This window comes from Montipora foliosa, chromosome 3 (assembly GCF_036669935.1).
Source record: "Montipora foliosa isolate CH-2021 chromosome 3, ASM3666993v2, whole genome shotgun sequence".
Taxonomy (NCBI): Eukaryota; Metazoa; Cnidaria; class Anthozoa; order Scleractinia; family Acroporidae; genus Montipora; species Montipora foliosa.
The window spans coordinates 24,979,807-24,999,455 of record NC_090871.1 but is presented as its reverse complement, the minus strand read 5'-3'; the positions used below and the strand labels follow the sequence as shown (position 1 = coordinate 24,999,455).

At 39.3% G+C, this 19,649-nt stretch overlaps 1 protein-coding gene across 1 annotated transcript in view; it reads left to right on the top strand.

Moving 5' to 3' along the window:
* LOC137997147 (small ribosomal subunit protein uS9m-like) overlaps window positions 1-19,649 on the top strand; it is a 19,860-nt gene continuing 211 nt past the window's right edge. The window contains exons 1-16 of the mRNA XM_068842954.1: window positions 1-161; window positions 3,226-3,303; window positions 3,497-3,566; window positions 4,879-4,982; window positions 5,780-5,842; window positions 6,731-6,758; window positions 7,753-7,832; window positions 8,282-8,622; window positions 8,887-8,974; window positions 9,964-10,089; window positions 10,706-10,736; window positions 11,735-11,840; window positions 13,322-13,407; window positions 15,890-15,970; window positions 16,617-16,695; window positions 18,704-19,649. The exon at window positions 18,704-19,649 is cut by the window's right edge and continues 211 nt beyond it. Of these exons, the coding sequence (XP_068699055.1) occupies window positions 21-161; window positions 3,226-3,303; window positions 3,497-3,566; window positions 4,879-4,982; window positions 5,780-5,842; window positions 6,731-6,758; window positions 7,753-7,832; window positions 8,282-8,622; window positions 8,887-8,974; window positions 9,964-10,089; window positions 10,706-10,736; window positions 11,735-11,840; window positions 13,322-13,407; window positions 15,890-15,970; window positions 16,617-16,695; window positions 18,704-18,716 (1,515 nt within the window). The 5' untranslated portion in view covers window positions 1-20 and the 3' untranslated portion in view covers window positions 18,717-19,649. The remainder of the gene's footprint in view (window positions 162-3,225; window positions 3,304-3,496; window positions 3,567-4,878; window positions 4,983-5,779; window positions 5,843-6,730; window positions 6,759-7,752; window positions 7,833-8,281; window positions 8,623-8,886; window positions 8,975-9,963; window positions 10,090-10,705; window positions 10,737-11,734; window positions 11,841-13,321; window positions 13,408-15,889; window positions 15,971-16,616; window positions 16,696-18,703) is intronic.

Sequence of the window (19,649 nt, the reverse complement as noted above, 5' to 3'; positions counted from 1 at the left end):
GGCGCTCTTGCAAATTCAACATGGCGTCCAGTGTTTGGCGTGGAGTACGTTTTGGACGCAAACTTTACTCAAGCTCTCTCTGCTTCACTCAAACGACAAGGATAACTTTCAACAACATGAAACAACTATGGAAATATCGAATATCCAGCGCTATTTATACGGTAGGAATCGTCCCAAAAGTCGGTGTCTTTAAATGTTTGGAACTGCATACAGTTCTCAAACCCCTGTCAGCTACTGTATCATTTCCTCTGTTTACATATGTGATTGCTATTGTAGGCATATGTATGTATCACGACTTTAGGGCAAAGTTACGGGAAATAATCAGAGAAGTCAATAAAGTTAGCGCTTTCGCGATTCGATCATTGACCATTGACCCCATACAAGATACAGTAGGTCACGTGTGAAAATGCCAAACGCTCGCAATATTTCAACGCAACATCTTGTAACATTGTTGCATGATGTTGCGACATGTGTTGAACGGGGTGGCCAAACGCAAGCAACATTTTCATCATTTTCAAGGCAACCTGTCAATGTTCATGTGCCCCAGGCCCCTGGCGTGCAAGAAGTGGACCTAACGCGCATGCCCTAGCGAAAGAATGTTGTGTAAACGTGGCCAAACAAGTACAACATCATGCAACGTCCAAAATGTTGCACAAAAAATTTGACCGTTTTCAAATTTGATCCAACATCATGCAACATGTTGCAACATAATTATCACAACAGCTTGGCCAAAGGTATGCAACAATGTTGCAAGATGTTGCCTTGAAATGTTGCGAGCATTTGGCTAGTCCTTAACCATACCTGCCAACTCTCCCGGTTTTCCCGGGAGTCTCCAAGTTTTTCATCAAATCTCCCAGCCTCCTGGTTAGAGCACCAAATCTTTCGTGGCCACCTACTGTGGCCTTTTTCAACATTTTTTCATTAATTTCGTTATCTTCAAGACGTCAAAAAGGAAAATAAAACAAGAAGTGGATTCTAGTGCTCTCATTTGAGCTGTTCTGGTTTGGAAAACGTAAAATGGAGCAATCAAATTGATATAGGCTATATTTAACAAGTACCGCAATTGGTCAGAAATCAGCCAATCAAATTGCACAATACGTGGTAGAAAGTTTGCGCGGTTATGGGAACAATAGCAATAACTGTTCTAACCGAGAAACGTCGGGAACATTCGGAAGGGCTTCGGGTGATTTTTGGAGAGTATTCAGATATTGTGGAAAATGACATTCTTACAATGCAAAGATTTTTAGATGTCTCCAGATTTTTGTACTCTGGGGGTTGGCAGGTGTGCTAAAGGTTAAAATAAATAAAAAAATACGAAGAAGAATGACATAAAAAATAGACATGCTCCATGTCATATCCGGGAAATACATATCATTTTATATGCATGATTGATTTTCGATTTTTTTTTCTCAAGTATAATTTGTCCCCTGAAACTTTGCATGAAAGGACTTCTTTAAGGTCATTCTGTCAAAATTTAGAAACGCAGAATGAAAATTTTTGAGGAAATGTATCCTTTTTCGGTGGTGACTCAGGGATCATGCTAAAAAATATCCATTTGCTCATTTGCAGGAGTTGAACCTATGATAGCATGTAGCTGGCAGTTCTTTTTGGAGCACGAGAGATTTTGAGTGGCACGAGAAGGCCTAGGAAAGAAAGGACCTTGTGCCCGTTGAGTTCTCTTGTGCTCCATAAAGAACCGCCTGCTATGCAGACTAAACCTATGACCTCCTATGTGACAATAGACCATTTTACAGTTGTGTGCACAGTTACCTGGCCTAGGAATGAAAGCGAGGCTAGAGTTGACCTTGTTTTGACAGAAACCTCACTGCTTTTCTTATTTAAATTCCAAATCATTAGTACGCTGGTCCCAGAGGTTTTTCTTGAGCCATGAGAGAGGGGCGAAAAGAGAAAAACCTCTGATTACCTTGGACTTGAATCTCACTTTCATGAAGACACCAGCTGTCAAACTCGTCAAATTGATAATTACAAAAGGGACTGATGGCAACTTAGCAATTACACATCCCCTCGGCATTACGAATCAAACAAACCAATTGTATTAATTTGAGTGTTTGTAAAAATATCAATCAACCCAAGCCTGAGGGTCAGATCCTGAGGTTTTTCTCTGATTCGTCCAGAGGTTTTTCTCTGATTCGTCTTCGCCTCTTCGCGGCTCTCTCGTTGCTCAAGAAAAACCTCTGGGACCTGGGTAAAATTAATTATTAGCAAATTGAGAACAAAATCATTAACAATTAACAAAAGCAGGGAGGTCTGTATTACAACAACATCAACTGCAACTGCAACCTCCAAAAACAGGGATATTGATAATCTGGCATAGAAAAGAATCTGACAGTTCAAAGTAATCAAACAAAAGGTTGAAGTGATCCTCGCTCTTACCTGGAAAATTTAAGCAGTTGTCTCTTATAGACATCTGAAAAATTCAGGTGGCTTCACCAGGATTCAAACCCATGACCTCTGCGATGCCGGTGCAATGCTCTACCAATTGAGCTACGCATGTATGAAGCCTCTCAGTTGGGAGCAGGTCATTTCATCCCGATCATGTGTTCCAGTGAAAGGAATGATGAGGGAAAGACTAGACAAGTAAGTGTGGCTTCATAGCTCATTGTACTGTCATCACAAAGGTCATGGGTTCGATTTCCGTTGAAGCTGCCTGAATTTTTCAGGTGTCTGTAAGAGACAATTGCCTAAATTGTCCAGATAGGTGCGAGGATCACTTCAATCTTCCGTCTATAACCTGTGCTTCAAATACACTTTTCTTTCCTTTAAAGTAATCAGTTTGTCATTAACTTTGAGCTACCCTTATCTCAACAGCATCCCTTAATTTTCGGTGTTTTATTAATAAACTCTAGTCATCCACTCAAGACTTTGTCCACCTGGTATTTTTTACAGGTCACAGATCATTGTTTTACCAATCAATACAGAAAGTATTCTAAACATTCATAAAAGCTAACCTTAAACCTGAAAACTTTTGTTTAGGCCTAATTAGGCCTAAGGTTAGCCAATATGCATGTTTAGGATACTTTCTGTATTGGTAAAACAATGACCTGTTGTGACCTGTGACCTGTGACCTGTAAAAATACCAGCTGGACTTTGTCCCCTTTAACCCATTAACTCCTAGGACTGAGCCAACCCTTTAGGAGGCATTGATGATTTGTTATTTGGGTCAGTCTTGGCTTAATTTGCGGTAACATTGATTTTTACCACCAGGTTTCACAAAAACGTCTGTATGCAAGTGAAAAGCGGCCAGTGTTGGATGATCCTTTCTCTGTGATGAAACAGGGTTTGGTGAGTTTGATTTCCACAGAGATCAGATTGTTTTTTTTTCAATATGGAGGAGTAATTATGCACTCTCCCAGAAGGGAAGGAGGGGCTAGAGTACTTCACATAGAAGTTAATTTGCTTGCATAGACTATTGTATAGACTCTGTGTCCTTAAATTTGTACAATGTAAAGGGCTCTCTTTGGCATTTCCTCAACAGGAAGATGTTGCAGCAACCCATCTAGCTGATAGTGCAGGTTCTAAATCAAATGAAAACCAGGGTGAAGATGGTATGTGGGTTACTGTATGTACATGTATAGCCACTTAAGTGACACAGAGGCAGGCAGGGATTTTGCGAAGGGCTATTCTTTATCATTTTACATAGTAACAAATGCATACAGGTAACAAATATGTAAGAAGGTTGGCTAGTTAGTCATTAAAAAACTAAAAAAATACAACATGTTGTACACTGAAATAAAAGTAATTCAAAAATACTGAACCCTCTGATCCCAGCTGTTAAAAGTCTAATGATGCCCATGTTTAAACCTAAAGCCAAAACCTGAACTGAACATGGATCCTTAAACCTCCTGTGCAAATAAGATGATTGATGTCATTCGTACTTACTGAAAAATAATCTCTAGTGAACACCACAAGGCATACAGGCTATTCTCTATAATTATTATTTTAAACAGATGTTGAAACTTTCTACAGTGCTTTTCGAAGGTAGAAATTGTTTCTTGATTTGAAACAATAGTTGTCATTCATTTACTTATTATTAACATTAATCTTAACTATTGTTTTAGTCTAAATTTCACTGATTAAATAACTAATCAGTGTAGTCTGGTCATTGTTACAGTTACATTACAACTGTTACAGTAAAAGTGCCATGTGGCATCTTGATCAAATGACCAAATGTGGATTGAGTCATGAAATAGGTACATTGTATGATGGTACAGTCCAATGGCCTCGGGCAGAAACCTTGGGGAAAGGAAATACATTGTAGATGACTGGTTCGTAACAAGAGCACAACATCCCTTGAGCTCATCACAGAAATTCTTTGTTTACATGTAGATGCTATATTTGTACAAAGTTTCTCTGTTTCAATGACAAGACAATTTATAACTAAAAGTATGTTGTATAAAATAATATTTATGACTTGATCCGCTGTCCCACCATAAAGATCTCAGATTAAAAAAACATTGTCATTACATTTTAAAGATCTTTAAATTGAGAATGCATGGTAGTATTTTGATGCTGATACACTCTAATCTGCTGACAATTTTAGGTTTTGGAAGCCTTTTTTTCTTTAGACAGTGAAAGACAGACCTGTCCACAACTCTTTCTTCTAATATCTTTTAACTCTCAGACTTATCTTATGTTACATGTATTTGCCATGAACCATCACCAAAATTCATAAAACACAAAATTGCTGCTACATTCATGACTGTACCCCCTTTACTTTTCAATTCCCCATCCTTTGGAAGACAAACAGTGATTACAGAAATGCTTATCCTGAACACTGTTTACTTACTGTACTAACTTTTGATTTAAATGAAATATTAAACAGTGATCAAGTTTGTTAATTAATATTTTCCTGTTCAGATCCCGTAATGCAGGATCTGTCGGCTAAATATCAGCGATATAAACTTTGGCTAGCAAGAATCATGGGGAAAGACCCAGAGACATTCAGTGACAAAGACATAAAGGTAATTATAGAGAACTCTATAATTTCTCCTTGTTTTGGATTTTATCGGTTTGTTACACTCAGTCTGTCTTTCATCTCCAACTAAATTGTCCTTGGCAGAGATTTCTGCCACATTTTCCTGTCAGCCACCATTACTCCACAAGCCACTCTGGTGCCAAATCTCAGTATTCCTTAAAATTATTTGAGTAAAATTTGCTGGTCTCTTTGATTTGATTGGGCACCTAATAGGGCTACACTTTCAGCCATTGAGTCCAGAGATAAACTCCCTCTTGGCCCTGGAACACTGCTCCATTAAAGCCATTGTTTTATTGCTATTGATAATTATAGTAATTAATGTGTGACATTTTTGGGACTAATTGAGCTTCATGTACATTGTTCACCAATCCCACCTTTTGTACCCTGTAATTGTCTTTGAATAACATCCATAGTTTGTAGAAATTGTTATTTTAAAAAAAAATTATTTATTGTTAATGGACAAGGTTTACTATTCCTGGTGTATCAAGGAAAAGCTAGTGGAATGAACTGAGGAGATTGACACAGCTGAATAGAGCAGACTCTCCGAAACGTTGAATTACTCTGAATATTACAAAAAAAACATTAACTCGGTCTGTACATGTACATGTAAGGGGTTCCTGATGACAGACAGAGTGAAATCTGTAAGTGGCTCTGTTAGGTAGCAAAGGGTTAAGAGAGGCATTAAGTTTTGCAGCAGATTTAGACGTCGCTGATACTATTTTGTGTAACTTTTTTGGGAACAATGCTGATTGATGTGTAGTTGAGAACTGATTTGATTTTTAGGAAGCCATTGAGTATTTGATGCCCTCAGGACTGTATGCTAAAGATGCTCGTCCCATTTTTGAGGTGATGTTTGAGTAACTGTTTTGTAATGCACAAGCTATAATGCAGCGTAATTACCCACATGAGTGTTTTATTGTTCACAGCATGTCTTTTGATTAGGTGATAATGCCTAGCTGTTGAATTGAGGTATACAACCTTTATGGTATACACTGATGCTTCTAGGTAGTACAAAATAATAATTTAATTTTAATTAACTGCTAATGAGATACATCTAAAACCAGGGTTTTTGAGTTGTACCTACTTAAGTATGATTGATCCGTATAGGACAGGTTACAGTAGCTTTCCCATACTCGTCAGCCAAGCAAAGGCAAAAGAAAAGAGACCTCTGCTAGCATGGAACGTCTCATTCGATCAACGTCTGTTTCGACGGAACTCTGATCCATGTAGCGGTAGCTCTGTTTAGCCGAAAAACAAAGCATTGACAGAGGAAGGGGGCTAAAAGTTGTGCACTGATGGCCACAAGTTTATCTGAGTAACACTAGTTCACTGTCACTTGTTACCCTCATAAAATAAGGACCTTTACCTTGACCTTTACACAGTATTCATTTACCACTATATCAAATTCAGAATAACATCTAAAGGCAACATGCACACCGGAAGTCCAAATTCCCTCACAAATTATACATGTGTTGGGTTCCCATTAAATGTCCAGCTCTTTCAGGTTTGTGTCTGAAGACAATGTAATTTATGAGACTTAGTACGTAAAAGGGTCTATGCACACAATCATTACGTAACATTGTCTTCAGACACAAACCTGACAGAGCTGGAAATGTATCACGAGAAAGAAGCATGTTGCGTCATTCTTTGTTCAAAGAAAATTAGGTGGAATTAGTGCATAGTTTTGTTTAGTTGTAGTCATAAAATTGTTTGTCTCCTTTATCATTCACACAGGACCCAAAGAAGCTCTATCAGAAACAAGGTAATGAAACTACTGGTAAATGTACTGTAGCTGGGAAATGAAATGGGACCCATTATTACAGAAATGAAGTTCATGTACATGTAGAATGACCAGAGGCATTTTTTTAAAAATGAACTGTCAGTTTTAAATTAAGTGCTTTAGTTAATATTAGTTAAAATAAGTTATAACTGTGAATATCATTATTTGCTTAGGAAAATACTAAAATTATACGGAAATTGAATTTTTTACTTGTGTTGAGATTTCCTAAATAAAAACCAATTATTGCATTCTTTGATACACAGCACAATGGCAAGACTAAAATTTAACATGATAATTTTATTCTGGATTTTAATTAATTTTAATCCATAATGTAATGTTTGCTTTGAAAGATCTTGTTGTTTTCTCCACATTAATAGTAGTCTGCTTCATTTGAAAGTGTGGGGACTAGATTTGTTATGGATTGTGGAAGTGTGAGGGGATGGGGGATAGGTTTAGGAAAAAACAACACTGTAGGGAAAAAGTGGGGGGGGGGGGGGGTTCCGCTCCTTCAGTCTCTCCATCTCCACGGCCCCTGTAACATGGTAGTCAATTTCTGCTCTCTACGTTTTTAAAATCTTTCTGTTCCACAAGGCTGCCGTAGGTTTGTTGTTTAAAACTGCGTATTTCAAAGGTTAAGACATGACCACTAAAAATTAATTGTTGCAATCACAATCTTTGCTGCAACTTGCATCAGTCAGTATTACACCTGTTACTCAATTTTGCCTTTGACTTTAGATTGAGTAGGTAAGTGTTATGATTACCTACTCCGACACTTTTGGCTGGAGACAGTTTACATCCAATGAAAGCATATGCTGTTCTGAAGGAAATCAATGTTATACATGTACATGTAACATAATTATTTGAGGACTTTATGTAGTTTCAGAGAGATCAAGCAAAAACCACTGTTTGCGAGATTAGAGCCTATAGTGTGTATTAAATACATCATGTAATACTAAGTATTCTTCTTTTTTCATAGCTGAACTTTTGGACAAGACTAGCAGGCCTCTGCATGCTGCTTTCTTCACTGGTCAAATTGGCTTCCATGACTTATTATTTGTAAGTACATGTGTGTAAAAGAAATGAATGGTTATAAAATATGGTGAAAAGTGTACTCCAGAGTTCATTGATTCTTTTATTTTTTTTCAATCTATGCAGTATAAAAGTTGAAAAACAAGACAAAACAAAAACACATTAGCAGAGTTTCATAATTAAATACTACTAGCTAGCAGCAAGAAGCTGATATTGACCAAGGAATCAGATGAGTCCATGCCTTAAGGCAATTCTGCAAGCCAATGGGACAACAAGAAGATCATTTTCCACCCACATGATCCACAGTACATGTCTGGAGAAGGCACATAAAGACCACTTTTAAATAAACTTAGAAATCTTATTACGGAACAAGACAATCACCTATTTGCTATAAATTGGTCATGAATATTGCCTTAAGGATGCTGATTGCCAAACAATTCTATACACTTTAGGTCCAAATTGATTATTTGTTTTAGGAAATTTATGAACAAAGTGCAAGGTTAGGTGCTGATGAAGAGCCAGAAGGCAGAGAAGTGTCAGGGATGACCAGAGATGGAGGCTACATGCCATTTCATTTGGATTCAAGAAAAAGTTTAGAAATAGGCTCCAATCCTGATCTAGATTCAAGCAGCGAATCAGATGCAGAATCCAGTTCAGAAGGGGAATCAAGCTCAGACTTGGAGTCGAGTTCACACTCTGACCAGGATTCAAGAAAAGATTTGAATTCAGCTTTTGTTCCGGGTTTAGACTTGGATGTGAGCTCTGGAAAATCTCGAACCGATAGTGTGGATGGTCAGGATACAAAGGAAATTCCAAGGTAAAATAATAACAACATTACGTACAGGCAGAACAAGTTTGGTTCTGGTGGACAATGGGAACAGTCAGCCGATTACCATATACAGTAATTTCAGTTAATAATAGGCTTGCCTGAACCCCTACAGTATTAATTTTAATGTTTTAAAAATGTTTGACATATGCAGCACCAGTTGCCATGGATTATGGTGTCCGTGATCATTGTACTACCTCTATGAATGAAAGTGATAGTTTCATTCATTTCTTTGTATTTTCGTTGTATATTCAGTAAAAAATCTGCAACCCAGCCGAAGATGCGGTGGATTGGCAAACTGGAGCTTGAAAGAAAGATAAGGGAGAGATTGACCGACAAAGAGGTTAGAACACTTGACATTCATTTTGTTAAATTCATTACATATTACTTCCTTGTGACAGATACTAAGGACCTTTAGATCGGGGGACGAGGACGACCGCGAGTACGAGTTTTCTGTTCTGAGCACGCGCACTTCGAGAAATGTCGGCCACCAAACCTTATGCGCTTGCTCAGTTTGGAAAACTCTTACTCGCAGTCGCCCTCGTCCGACGATCTAAAGGTCCCTTTTGTTTTGCTGGAAGGTACAAGACTATGCATCTAGACGTATCATAAGCTAGTCATTGGTGTTGGGTGTACCAAAAACTACATTACTATTGAACGAGTTTCAGTTGAGTGTCGTAAAACCAAAAACAAAGTAATTACTTTGGCCAATCAAAAAGGACGGAGGCAATCCAGTAAACCAATCAAAACTCAAAGTAATTACACGTAGCCGACTCAAAGCGCGGGAAAATGTGCACGCGCGAGCCACGATTGGTTTTGGTTTCACTTCTGATTGGTTGAAAAAGTGTCGTGAGAACTTTGAACCAATCACTGAGTGAAGAAATCATAAACCAAAGCAATTCGCTAATTACTTTCAACACTCAATTGAAAACCGCTCCAATTTCATTTTTGCAGTTTTATCTGTAAGTGGCGAGACTTGAAGCCTTCTTGGGTGACTGAGGACTGTAAAGTGTAGGCCCCATTTGGCAATCCATAAAATCCGTTGGACGTTAAAGAACCCTCACATCACTATTCACAAAAAGTACGGCATGTAGAGTACCGGTGATCTGTGTCTGTGCAAATGTCCCCAGCAAAACGTGGCCGGCATGACTTGATGTCTCGAAAGAGCTTGTGTTGTGTATGAGGTCCGGATGGTGTTTGTGCTGGGTTCCTTGCAGCGCTAGGGTCCCCCTCCCTTCTTGGACATTTTCCCTCGTTTTATGATGAAAAATAATGATGTTCAAGTTGCTGTTTGAAAACTAGGTTAATAGTGTGTTTTCGGTATCATTGCAGTATGATGTCATCATCCATCGGCTCAAGAAACTAGCAAGTCACCCAAACGCAGAAAGAGCGACTCCTTTCCTGCTTCAGTTCCTTCATGTTATTCCAATAGAGGGAATGCGTGCAGTAGAAAAGACGGTATGCATAGTTAGAAAGACAACAATTTAAGACTAGTATTGGTATTTTTTCATGTGAACAGACCAGCGTGATAACCTCAGGATAACATCCTTTCCTGTGCATTTCTTTTGCTCATTTGTAGTTTTGCTGTTTGCAGCTTTCCCTTCTCAGTGGCCGGGCTTTCTTTTTTAATGTACACAAAACAAACAGCGCATTAAATTTATCCCACTAGTCGGCTGGGTTTCTACTGGGTTCATGAAGCTTCGGAAATCTGATGCCAGTTACACGGGGGCAAATGGAAATTGTCAATAGCACTTGTCGAGGAAAAATGCCAAGTGCTTGCTTCACAGACTGAAGGTACCAGATCAAGAATTCCCTCGTGCTGCTGAGAAAGGAAATGACACTTTATTCCATTGTGGAATGTAAAGGTACTGGTTATTCAGCTTATCGAATGAATGTAATCAATTGGGTGTTTGCCTTCCCTGAAAACAAATCGATCGGGCAATTGTTGGTTGTAGTAAACCTCTAGTTAAACTCACTAGAGTCTTGGAAAAATCATTGAGGAAAGACGTGTTTGCGACTCTTATTTTCATCTTATTTAAGTGAAGTATTTGGCATCTCTTAATCTACTTTTCAGTTGAATGATAAAGGAGAAAGTGTTGCAGTTGGTAAGTTGAATTGAGACTAGTTATATAGTTTGCTTCAATAGTTACACGTAAATCCCGTTTGTGAGCACTCAACGGGTAAGATGTTTTGAGTGGGCTTATATCTAGCAGGCGGAGAAAATACCGGCGAAAGAAAAAGAAGAGGCTTTCGTTTCTAACAAGCTCATAGCAACACATCCTTCATATCACAAGGAAACACATGAACAACTTCAACTGCTACTTCTACTACTCATGAAAGAGGCTCTGTCATACCATTCGGTATCTCTATACAGTGCAAAAGGATATCCTTCAACCAGTTAAAAGTCAAAATTATGGTTCATTTTGTTTACTTGAAATTATGTTTTTGTACTGAGAGTGACACTTGCGAACGATAAGGACAAATGAATGAAAAATTGACACTGCATCATGTTTTGCATATTTTCGCTCGTCATCTTGGAGAACTCGTCCATAAATTTACCATTTGATATCTGTTTCTCCCTCTAATAAAAACAAAAACCTGGTTTTGCCTGGAAACCTAGAACTAAACTAGCGTGATATAACCCCTTTGATAAAAACGTGATCACTTAATCTCAGTTTTGTTTGAAATTATTGAAATTAGGTACGGTCACTTTTGTGCCCCTTACGATGGACCTGAAGCGGAAAATGGAGGGGGAGAGGGCTTCTAGTCGTTCTGAGATTCACCTACTGTTGCATTCTGACGTTTATTTCTCGAAAGCCTAAAAATTAATTCAGGGTATTTCGTTCGCTGTTTTAAAGCTGGAGGGTTTTGCCTTCCTTGAAATTGTGTTAAGAAACTACCTTTTAGAAAAAGCGTGGCGAATTTTACAATTGGCTTTTGGGCCGAAGAGCTTTCCGGTGTGCCATTGCACGGAGTTAGCCACCCGATAGTTACTTTCACGATTTTTGCAGTTTTCATAGCAACGTGCATTCCTGGACAAAGTGAATTAGAGACATTAATGTCGACGCCGGGTTATCAAAATGTTGAATTCTGTTCTTTGAAGGGCATCGCAAACGTGCAATCGCAGAAGTAGTCGTCAAGAAAGGAACAGGAAACGTAACAATCAACAACACTCCATTGACCAAGTATTTCAGCAAGCTGGAAGACAGGTAGGGTGTATGCTAATTCCCACCCTGGTCGGGGTTTTGCTCTGTCCTTTTGTGGGTCCATTTCCATTAGGAGGGCTACAACTCGCATGGTTCATATGGGGTAGAAACTTGGCACTTCACATTACACTCTAATCAGTTAAGTCTGTGTGCTAATTTGTCCACCTACTTCAAGTCAGATACAATGTAACTCACACTCATTGACTATATTTTACGTGCATGTACAAAATCTGAAGAATCAGTCGAGATGATCTACTTAATGCACTGCCTCCATTGTTCATCAATCAATCAATCAATCATTTATTTTAACACGTTACGTCAAAGAGCTATAAAACTCGTTCAAAATACGAACGTGTATAAATAAAATCTATAATAATTACAGCCATATAATACAATTCAATTCTAAAAACAATAAAAAGCCACATACTAAAAACGGGACTTGGAAAACTCTAAAACTCGTTCTAAAAGCAGTTAAAAGCTACGATTGTACACTATAAGACACGTTCTAAAAAACTGCAATCCTGCAATTTACTTCTGAAGTCACTGGAATCACTTGAAAGACGCACATGAGAAGGCAAACTGTTCCATAACTTAGTTAATGAATAAGTGACAGAATTCTTCTTAAATTTACAATTAAATTTAGGTAATTCCAAATTCAAGCCCTCGCCTCTTAGCCTATACGGTGTATGCCTGTATTTAAAAAGGCTAGCAATATATGTAGGACCCGTACCATTTAGACATTTAAAAAGAAGTATTAACGCCTGATGTAAGCGCCTACAATATAAAGATGTCATGCTAGCCGCAGTGAGCAGTTCGTCGTATGACATTGACTTGTTGTACCCGATTAATGTTCTCAAAATATAACAGTTGCCATCTTCGAGACGTTTGCGTTGACCCGTACCTATGCCTACAAACAAAGGACCACAGTATTCGAGATGAGGTAATATAAATGCTTTATAAAGTTTTATCATTGCATCATGAGGAAGAAAACGCCTTATTCTTCTCAGAGCAGAAGCCTTGGCATAGGCTTTCTTTAGTTGATCTGATATGTGTTCTTTATAGGATAAGTCCTTGTCTAAAGTTACTCCAAGAATCTTAATAGATCGGAGAAATTCTATTTGAGCATTATTAAGAAATAAAGAATAATGATAGGCACAGGGTCCAACAGATAATGCTTGAGTCTTAGCACAGTTCACTGTTAAATAGTTGGACTCAAACTACGACGAAAGAGCCTGGAGATCCTTGTTGAAGGAAAATTCTAGAATGGTGGGAGATACATCTGACAGGTAGGCAGTCGTGTCGTCAGCGTACAGCCGCAATGAGACATAAGGAACACAAAAATTCAAATCATTAATGAATATGTTCATCCGTATCTGTTTGTTACTGTTTTGGTGTCTAAAGCGAAACATTGCACATTTTGATGTTAAGAGCCTGAAGACAGTCGCTTCGTGAAAAATGATGTCGGTAATGTTTTTTTTTATCAGGAAACAAATCATGTATCCATTTCTTACTGTTGATGCAGTGGGTGAATATGATGTGGATTGCGGAGTCATAGGCGGCGGAACATCAGGTCTGTATGTCTGTATGTGCCGAGGTATTCCTGCCCCCGCTGGGTGTTATGGTGCCTCAATGCTTTTATTGCCCAGTGTCTCGCAAACCTAAGTAGGTCCAGCCACGCTTAGGTCAAGTGTTCGAATTTACGTAAATGATATTCTCGTAATCATACACAGCTCTTCCGACCGGTTAGCTCAGTTGGTTGGAAATGGACAATTACCTTGCGGAGGTCACGGGTTCAAACCCTGCATGGCCGGATCAACACTCAGGGTCTTCAAATAACTGAGGAGAAAGTACTGCCTTTGTAATAACACTTGCAAACAGGCTTTTAGCCAGGATTCCATTTGAGGCCGTCCACCAACTAACATCCATGGGCCTTCGGCCCCATAATGCTATGGGGGTCTGGGTTCCCCCAGAAAATTTTGAAAATTTCAAGCTTAGGTGCATTTCCCGCGATTTTCAGCCGATAAACACATGATGAAATGATCGAACTTGATAGTTAAATGCGTCGTTTTCTTTCAAAAACATTGAAATGGATTAAAACTGTACGTGCTTCTGTCCACTAAACGCATCAGCTGTGTTAACAATTGCGTGCTTGTCAGACCTCTCAAGTCTCACGGTTTTTAGGGCAATCTCTCGGTCTCACGATGAGGCACAAAAACCTCACACGGTAAACACATTCACAGGCCGATGGAATACACTTTCCTTGAATATTTTCATTTCTGACATGTAAAATTGATTTTCCGGCGCCAGTTCTGTAGAGATCCGCAGTTCTAAGGCATATTTGTCAGATTTTATCGACTGGCTGACAAGACACGGACCTCACAACCATATTTAGAAGGCAAATGCTAAACAAGGTTTTCGTTACCAGTTTGTCGCCTCTAGATACTTCAAACTGATGGCGGAAAACGATGATAAACTGAAACGAAAACTTTTCTTTGATGAACTGGTTTTAATTCTTTTTTACGCCGTCTAGGAACCTGCAGGCTTTTTTTTACCTTGATCTCCAGTTTATCGTCGTTTGTGGTTGTCTTTTCTTCCAACGTTTGTTCGACGTTGGTCTTGGCGGCCATATTTAAAACCCTTTAACACCCAAACCGGGCTAAACCGGTCAGACGATTTTACTCGTCAATTCGGAACCCCCGGGAGTGAATGGGTTATAGTAAGTTGGAGGCTGGGAGCAAGTAAATATGAGTATGAGATAGTACTTCATGTAGCCACAAACAAGCGCTCCACAGTAGGAACGTTACGCTTCTTTTGGTTACATGACTTACCATTCAGTGAAATCAGTGCTCGACACAGCTTAAACGGAAAAACGATGTTTAAAGGCCCTCCTTCAACCGACAGACTTTTCGATCGTTCGTTTTTGTTATGGGAATTTGCATTGCTTATCGTTGCGCTCTAATTGGATGAATTTCAGCTCTGGCGGGATTTTCATATATGAGAATTGTTCCGCGGCACGCAATGCCTGGTGGTCGAAGGTGGGCCTTTAGTGTTCACCCATGAATTAACAAGTTACCAAAAGAAACTTACGTAGAAATAAGGTGATGCTGAGATCATGAGATGGTGTGTAGATCATTTCCTAAATCACTAGAATCGAGTGATTACTTTTTGTTCGAACATTTCAAGATCCATGTTTTATTTAAAATTTGTATCCATTTTCCCCCTGAAAAGTGGCCGTCCACTGGACGGCCCCCTGGCAGCTCCTGGCTAAAAGCTTGCCTGCAAATGGAAACCTAAACCTAACATTAGAATGGATACTCCAAAATAAGGTGAATTAAATATGATGTCACCAGAACAATTAGTGAAAGCTAACCATTTAGAGTCGGCGCTTACACCTAATCACTAGGAATCAGTGTCTAACCCAGCAGTTATTCTCTGCCGAAACAATGTTGTTTATCCGTCAAAGCGGTTGAACACTGAGGTTGTCATGTATTGCCACGTAACGTCACCAGATGTTACACCTGTATATGTGTCACGAAATGTCTCACCTAATTTCTGGAGTGTCCATTCAAGTCATAACCGTTAAAGAATCCACTCATTGTTCGCAAAGAGTTTAGAATGGAATTTCTAGTGTTGTGACGGTCCTTTGTGTTGTGCATCACTGACTTGGGTGGACTAGCTCCTATGGTTCATATGTGCCATTCTTGTCCTTTCCTATTGCTCAATTTCGGTGTAAAACTAGATTTTAAAAGACGCTCCATACGACAAGTCATCCTTTTCCCCCTATTTTCCGTCGGTGTGGGAATGTTTTGCTAATTTCAGTTAGTAATTCTTCGAATAAAACGTCTTCGGATTTTCCCAAAATCACTAGTTTAGTGATTTTGATGACATTTTGACAAAAAAAATAATGCTTTGCTTATGTGAGATTGGAAGCCATGACCTCCGCGTTACCCGCATGTATGCAGAGTTATAGCTACCAACTGGATCCCTGTCAGTGAGCTTTTTGTTGTATTTTAACATCATAATACTCAAGCATAAGGATTGTTGTTTTCCAGGTCAAGCCGGGGCTATCAGGCTTGCCATTAGCCGAGCATTACTTAACTTTGAGGATAGTTACTTGGAACCGCTTCAACAAGGTTAAGTATATATAGTTATGTTGTTCTTTAATGACAATATTTCGTTTTCCTGTTGTGATGGCTGATGAACCGGCGACAAGACACCCAGTAAAAGTATTGCCCTCAGAAAGTTTCGTTCGTTTTGTTCATGTGGTGAACAGAAATCAGTTAGCGTGCAGTTATCACGACAGTTCAGAAACAATCGACATAACTGAACATACCACAGAAAGAAGGGACCTTATGATATCCCCATAAAAAGCAGCGTGGTATCTGCAAACTTCAAGGCGTGGTTTCAATAAATTTCGCCGGTTGCAAAGCAAAACACTCTCACCAGATTTTGATGGGTGTTAACTGGGAGTTGAACTGTATTCGTACAATCTCTCTGGTTTTGCCTCTCTGTGCACTTTTCGTAACCAATCTGGAGCAAATCACGAAATCGCCGCGTTTTTCCTCCCTGGTTTTCCCACCCTTGGCCCGGCTGCTTGGCTTGGCGTCGGGCACTGATTGGTAGATTGCTCTTTCGATTGTCGACATCCGTCTTGATTGGGTACAGTGACTACTCTTCTTGAGAACGCACTTGAAAACTTGTGTATTGTCATAAGAGGGCAAGAAGTGTTATAATGTCAAGTAAGATAAGTGCTTTCACTTTTCATTGTTTGCATTTTAGCGGGGTTGTTAATAAGGGATCCTCGCATCAAAGAGAGGAAGAAGCCTGGACAGAAGAGAGCAAGGAAAAAGTTCGCCTGGTAACAATACAATTTTTTCTTCATTCTCTATTTCATAAAACAAATAGACCATTCTATGTTTGCCATGCGTCTGTTCAGTAATAGATCAAAGAAGACATCAAAATGTGCCGGGTAAGAACATCATTGACACACTCCCGTATCACCTATTGTGACACTTTTTTGCTCTCAGTACGTTATACCAAACGTCATCTGTGATCTATTACTGAACAGACAATTTTAGAACAAACCATCTCGTGTTTCACACAAAGAATAAGGACCCAAGCGAAAACACCTCTTCAAGTTATTCACCTCTTGTGTCCCTTTTTCGTTCTCAGTACGTTTCCAAACCTCATTTGCACGAGCAATTTTTCCTTGACAAGTCCACTTGTCAAGGAAACCTTGCCGAATGTACACACTAGCACGTTTTCCTTGACAAGTTTTTCCTTGACAAGTTTTCCTTGGTAGTGTAAATGAAAAATATGACAAGTTTACCTTGACAAGTGCACTTGACAAGTAATATCCTTGTCACATTTTCCTTGTTATCCGTCTGCACGAGCAAATTTCTGACTTGACAATTTTTCCTTGTCAAGGAAAAGCTAGCACGCCAGATTTTCCTTGACAAGGAAAATTTGTCAAGGAAAACTTGCCGACTGTACACACTAGCACGTTTTCCTTGACAAGTTTTTCCTTGACAAGTTTTCCTTGGTAGTGTAAATGAAAAATGTGACAAGTTTACCTTGACAAGTGCACTTGACAAGTAATATCCTTGTCACATTTTCCTTGTTATCCGTCCGCACGAGCAAATTTCTGAGTTGACAATTTTTCCTTGTCAAGGAAAAGCTAGCACGCCAGATTTTCCTTGACAAGGAAAATTTGTCAAGGAAAACTTGCCGACTGTACACACTAGCACGTTTTCCTTGACAAGTTTTTCCTTGACAAGTTTTCCTTGGTAGTGTAAATGAAAAATATGACAAGTTTACCTTGACAAGTGCACTTGACAAGTAATATCCTTGTCACATTTTCCTTGTTATCCGTCTGCACGAGCAAATTTCTGACGTGACAATTTTTCCTTGTCAAGGAAAAGCTAGCACGCCAGATTTTCCTTGACAAGGAAAATTTGTCAAGGAAAACTTGCCGACTGTACACACTAGCACGTTTTCCTTGACAAGTTTTTCCTTGACAAGTTTTCCTTGGTAGTGTAAATGAAAAATATGACAAGTTTACCTTGACAAGTGCACTTGACAAGTAATATCCTTGTCACATTTTCCTTGTTATCCGTCTGCACGAGCAAATTTCTGACTTGACAATTTTTCCTTGTCAAGGAAAAGCTAGCACGCCAGATTTTCCTTGACAAGGAAAATTTGTCCACTATTCCCCATCTACACGAGCAATTTTTCCTTGTCAAGGCAAACTTGTCAAGGAAAAATTGCTCGTGTAAATGGGGCTTTACTGAACAGATAATTTTGGAAGAAACGATCTCGTGTTTCAGACAGAGAATAAGGACCTGAGCGAAAATACCTCTTCAAGTTATTCGTTGTAATCGACGTCAAATCAAAGTGCTCCTTTGCAAGTTTGACTCGTCGTAAACGTTGTACTTGAGCTGCTATGGATTCAAACGCCACAGACAGCTGTAAGACGCGTTGTAGGTACCTCTCGTGAGGGACTTTGCCCTTTCCGTCAAACGTGTACATTTGGCGCTGATCTAACAACAGCAAGATATCCCTGTTGAATTGTCTTCTTAACTTAGTTTCATTTGAAGTATCTTTTTGTGATGGTGAATTGACGAGATAGGACCGACGAAAAATCGGGAATCCGACAGCCGTGAAATGAAAGTTCACTAACTCCTCTTTATTTAAAAAATTGAAATTGTGAGCTTTCGTCTTGTCTGGCTCTCTCTCGCCATGAAATACAACGGACACCGCATCGTCGACCTCGACATTAACAAGAAATTTCTTTTCATTTTACAAGCTGTTTTTCATTGATGTCCTTTTATCTATATAATAGCTGTTGTTTTGACTTGGTCTTTCAGGGTCCGACGATGAAGACATCGATGCAAAGTTCTTTTGCTGGCGTATACGAGACGGAAGGCAAGAATATAAAGGAATTGAGGGGAATAGCTGATCTCCGACCTCCCTCGCTAAGGCTCTGTCAGGAGGAACTTAAGCATCAAGCACAGCCACGAAAACGAGAGCGTCAAAAACACAGATTGCAATTGCAAGGAATTATTTTGCACGCTTTCACGTGCCTTTTACCTTCAAGGGTATGTCTAAAGAGGCCTTGAGCGCTTTTGCTCCATGCTCTAAACTTCAACGGCGTTTAACCATGCCAGTGCCTTGATACTAGAACAACGCGAATTTGAATTATTATTTTCTAGTTTTATCTTGGTGGCCTTCGTCGTTCTCCTTGCCCGGAGTCCTCTGTTGAGATCATAAGTAGAAAGCAAGGATCGATGAACAGAGACAAAGAGACGTATTTGGGAGAAATTTCCAACCAAGATCCATGGATTGCTGCCCTCTTGACATTTATTGTTTAGAGTTTGCTTTGTTACTTGGAGAGACGTCATAGCTTACCACACCAAGAAAAACCTCGAGTTAGCTTGCTTTTTTTCTTTACGATAGGTAGCTACAAAATTGTCATAACCAAGTTGGACGAGTGTTTCCCGGAGTCTGTGGGGTTATAAATTTATAATACAAATGGGAGCTGAAGCAAAGAGTGAATGTCTGCAACTGAAGCCTCACGAATCTAAGAAAAAGCTGAGTGGAAAAATCTGAGCAGATGATCATTACAGTAATAGGAAGTTCGTACGTTGCTATTTCCGCGCAGTAATGTAACAGCTCTCGTAACCCGCTATTGTTTGGTATTATGGGTAGCTTCTATTGTGTTCTAAGCCTTTGTTTGAATTGTTTAGTCTTCTGAAAGAAACGGCTTGGCTATCGAGCTAATCACGTTATACGTTACGAGAGCTGCTACAGGAC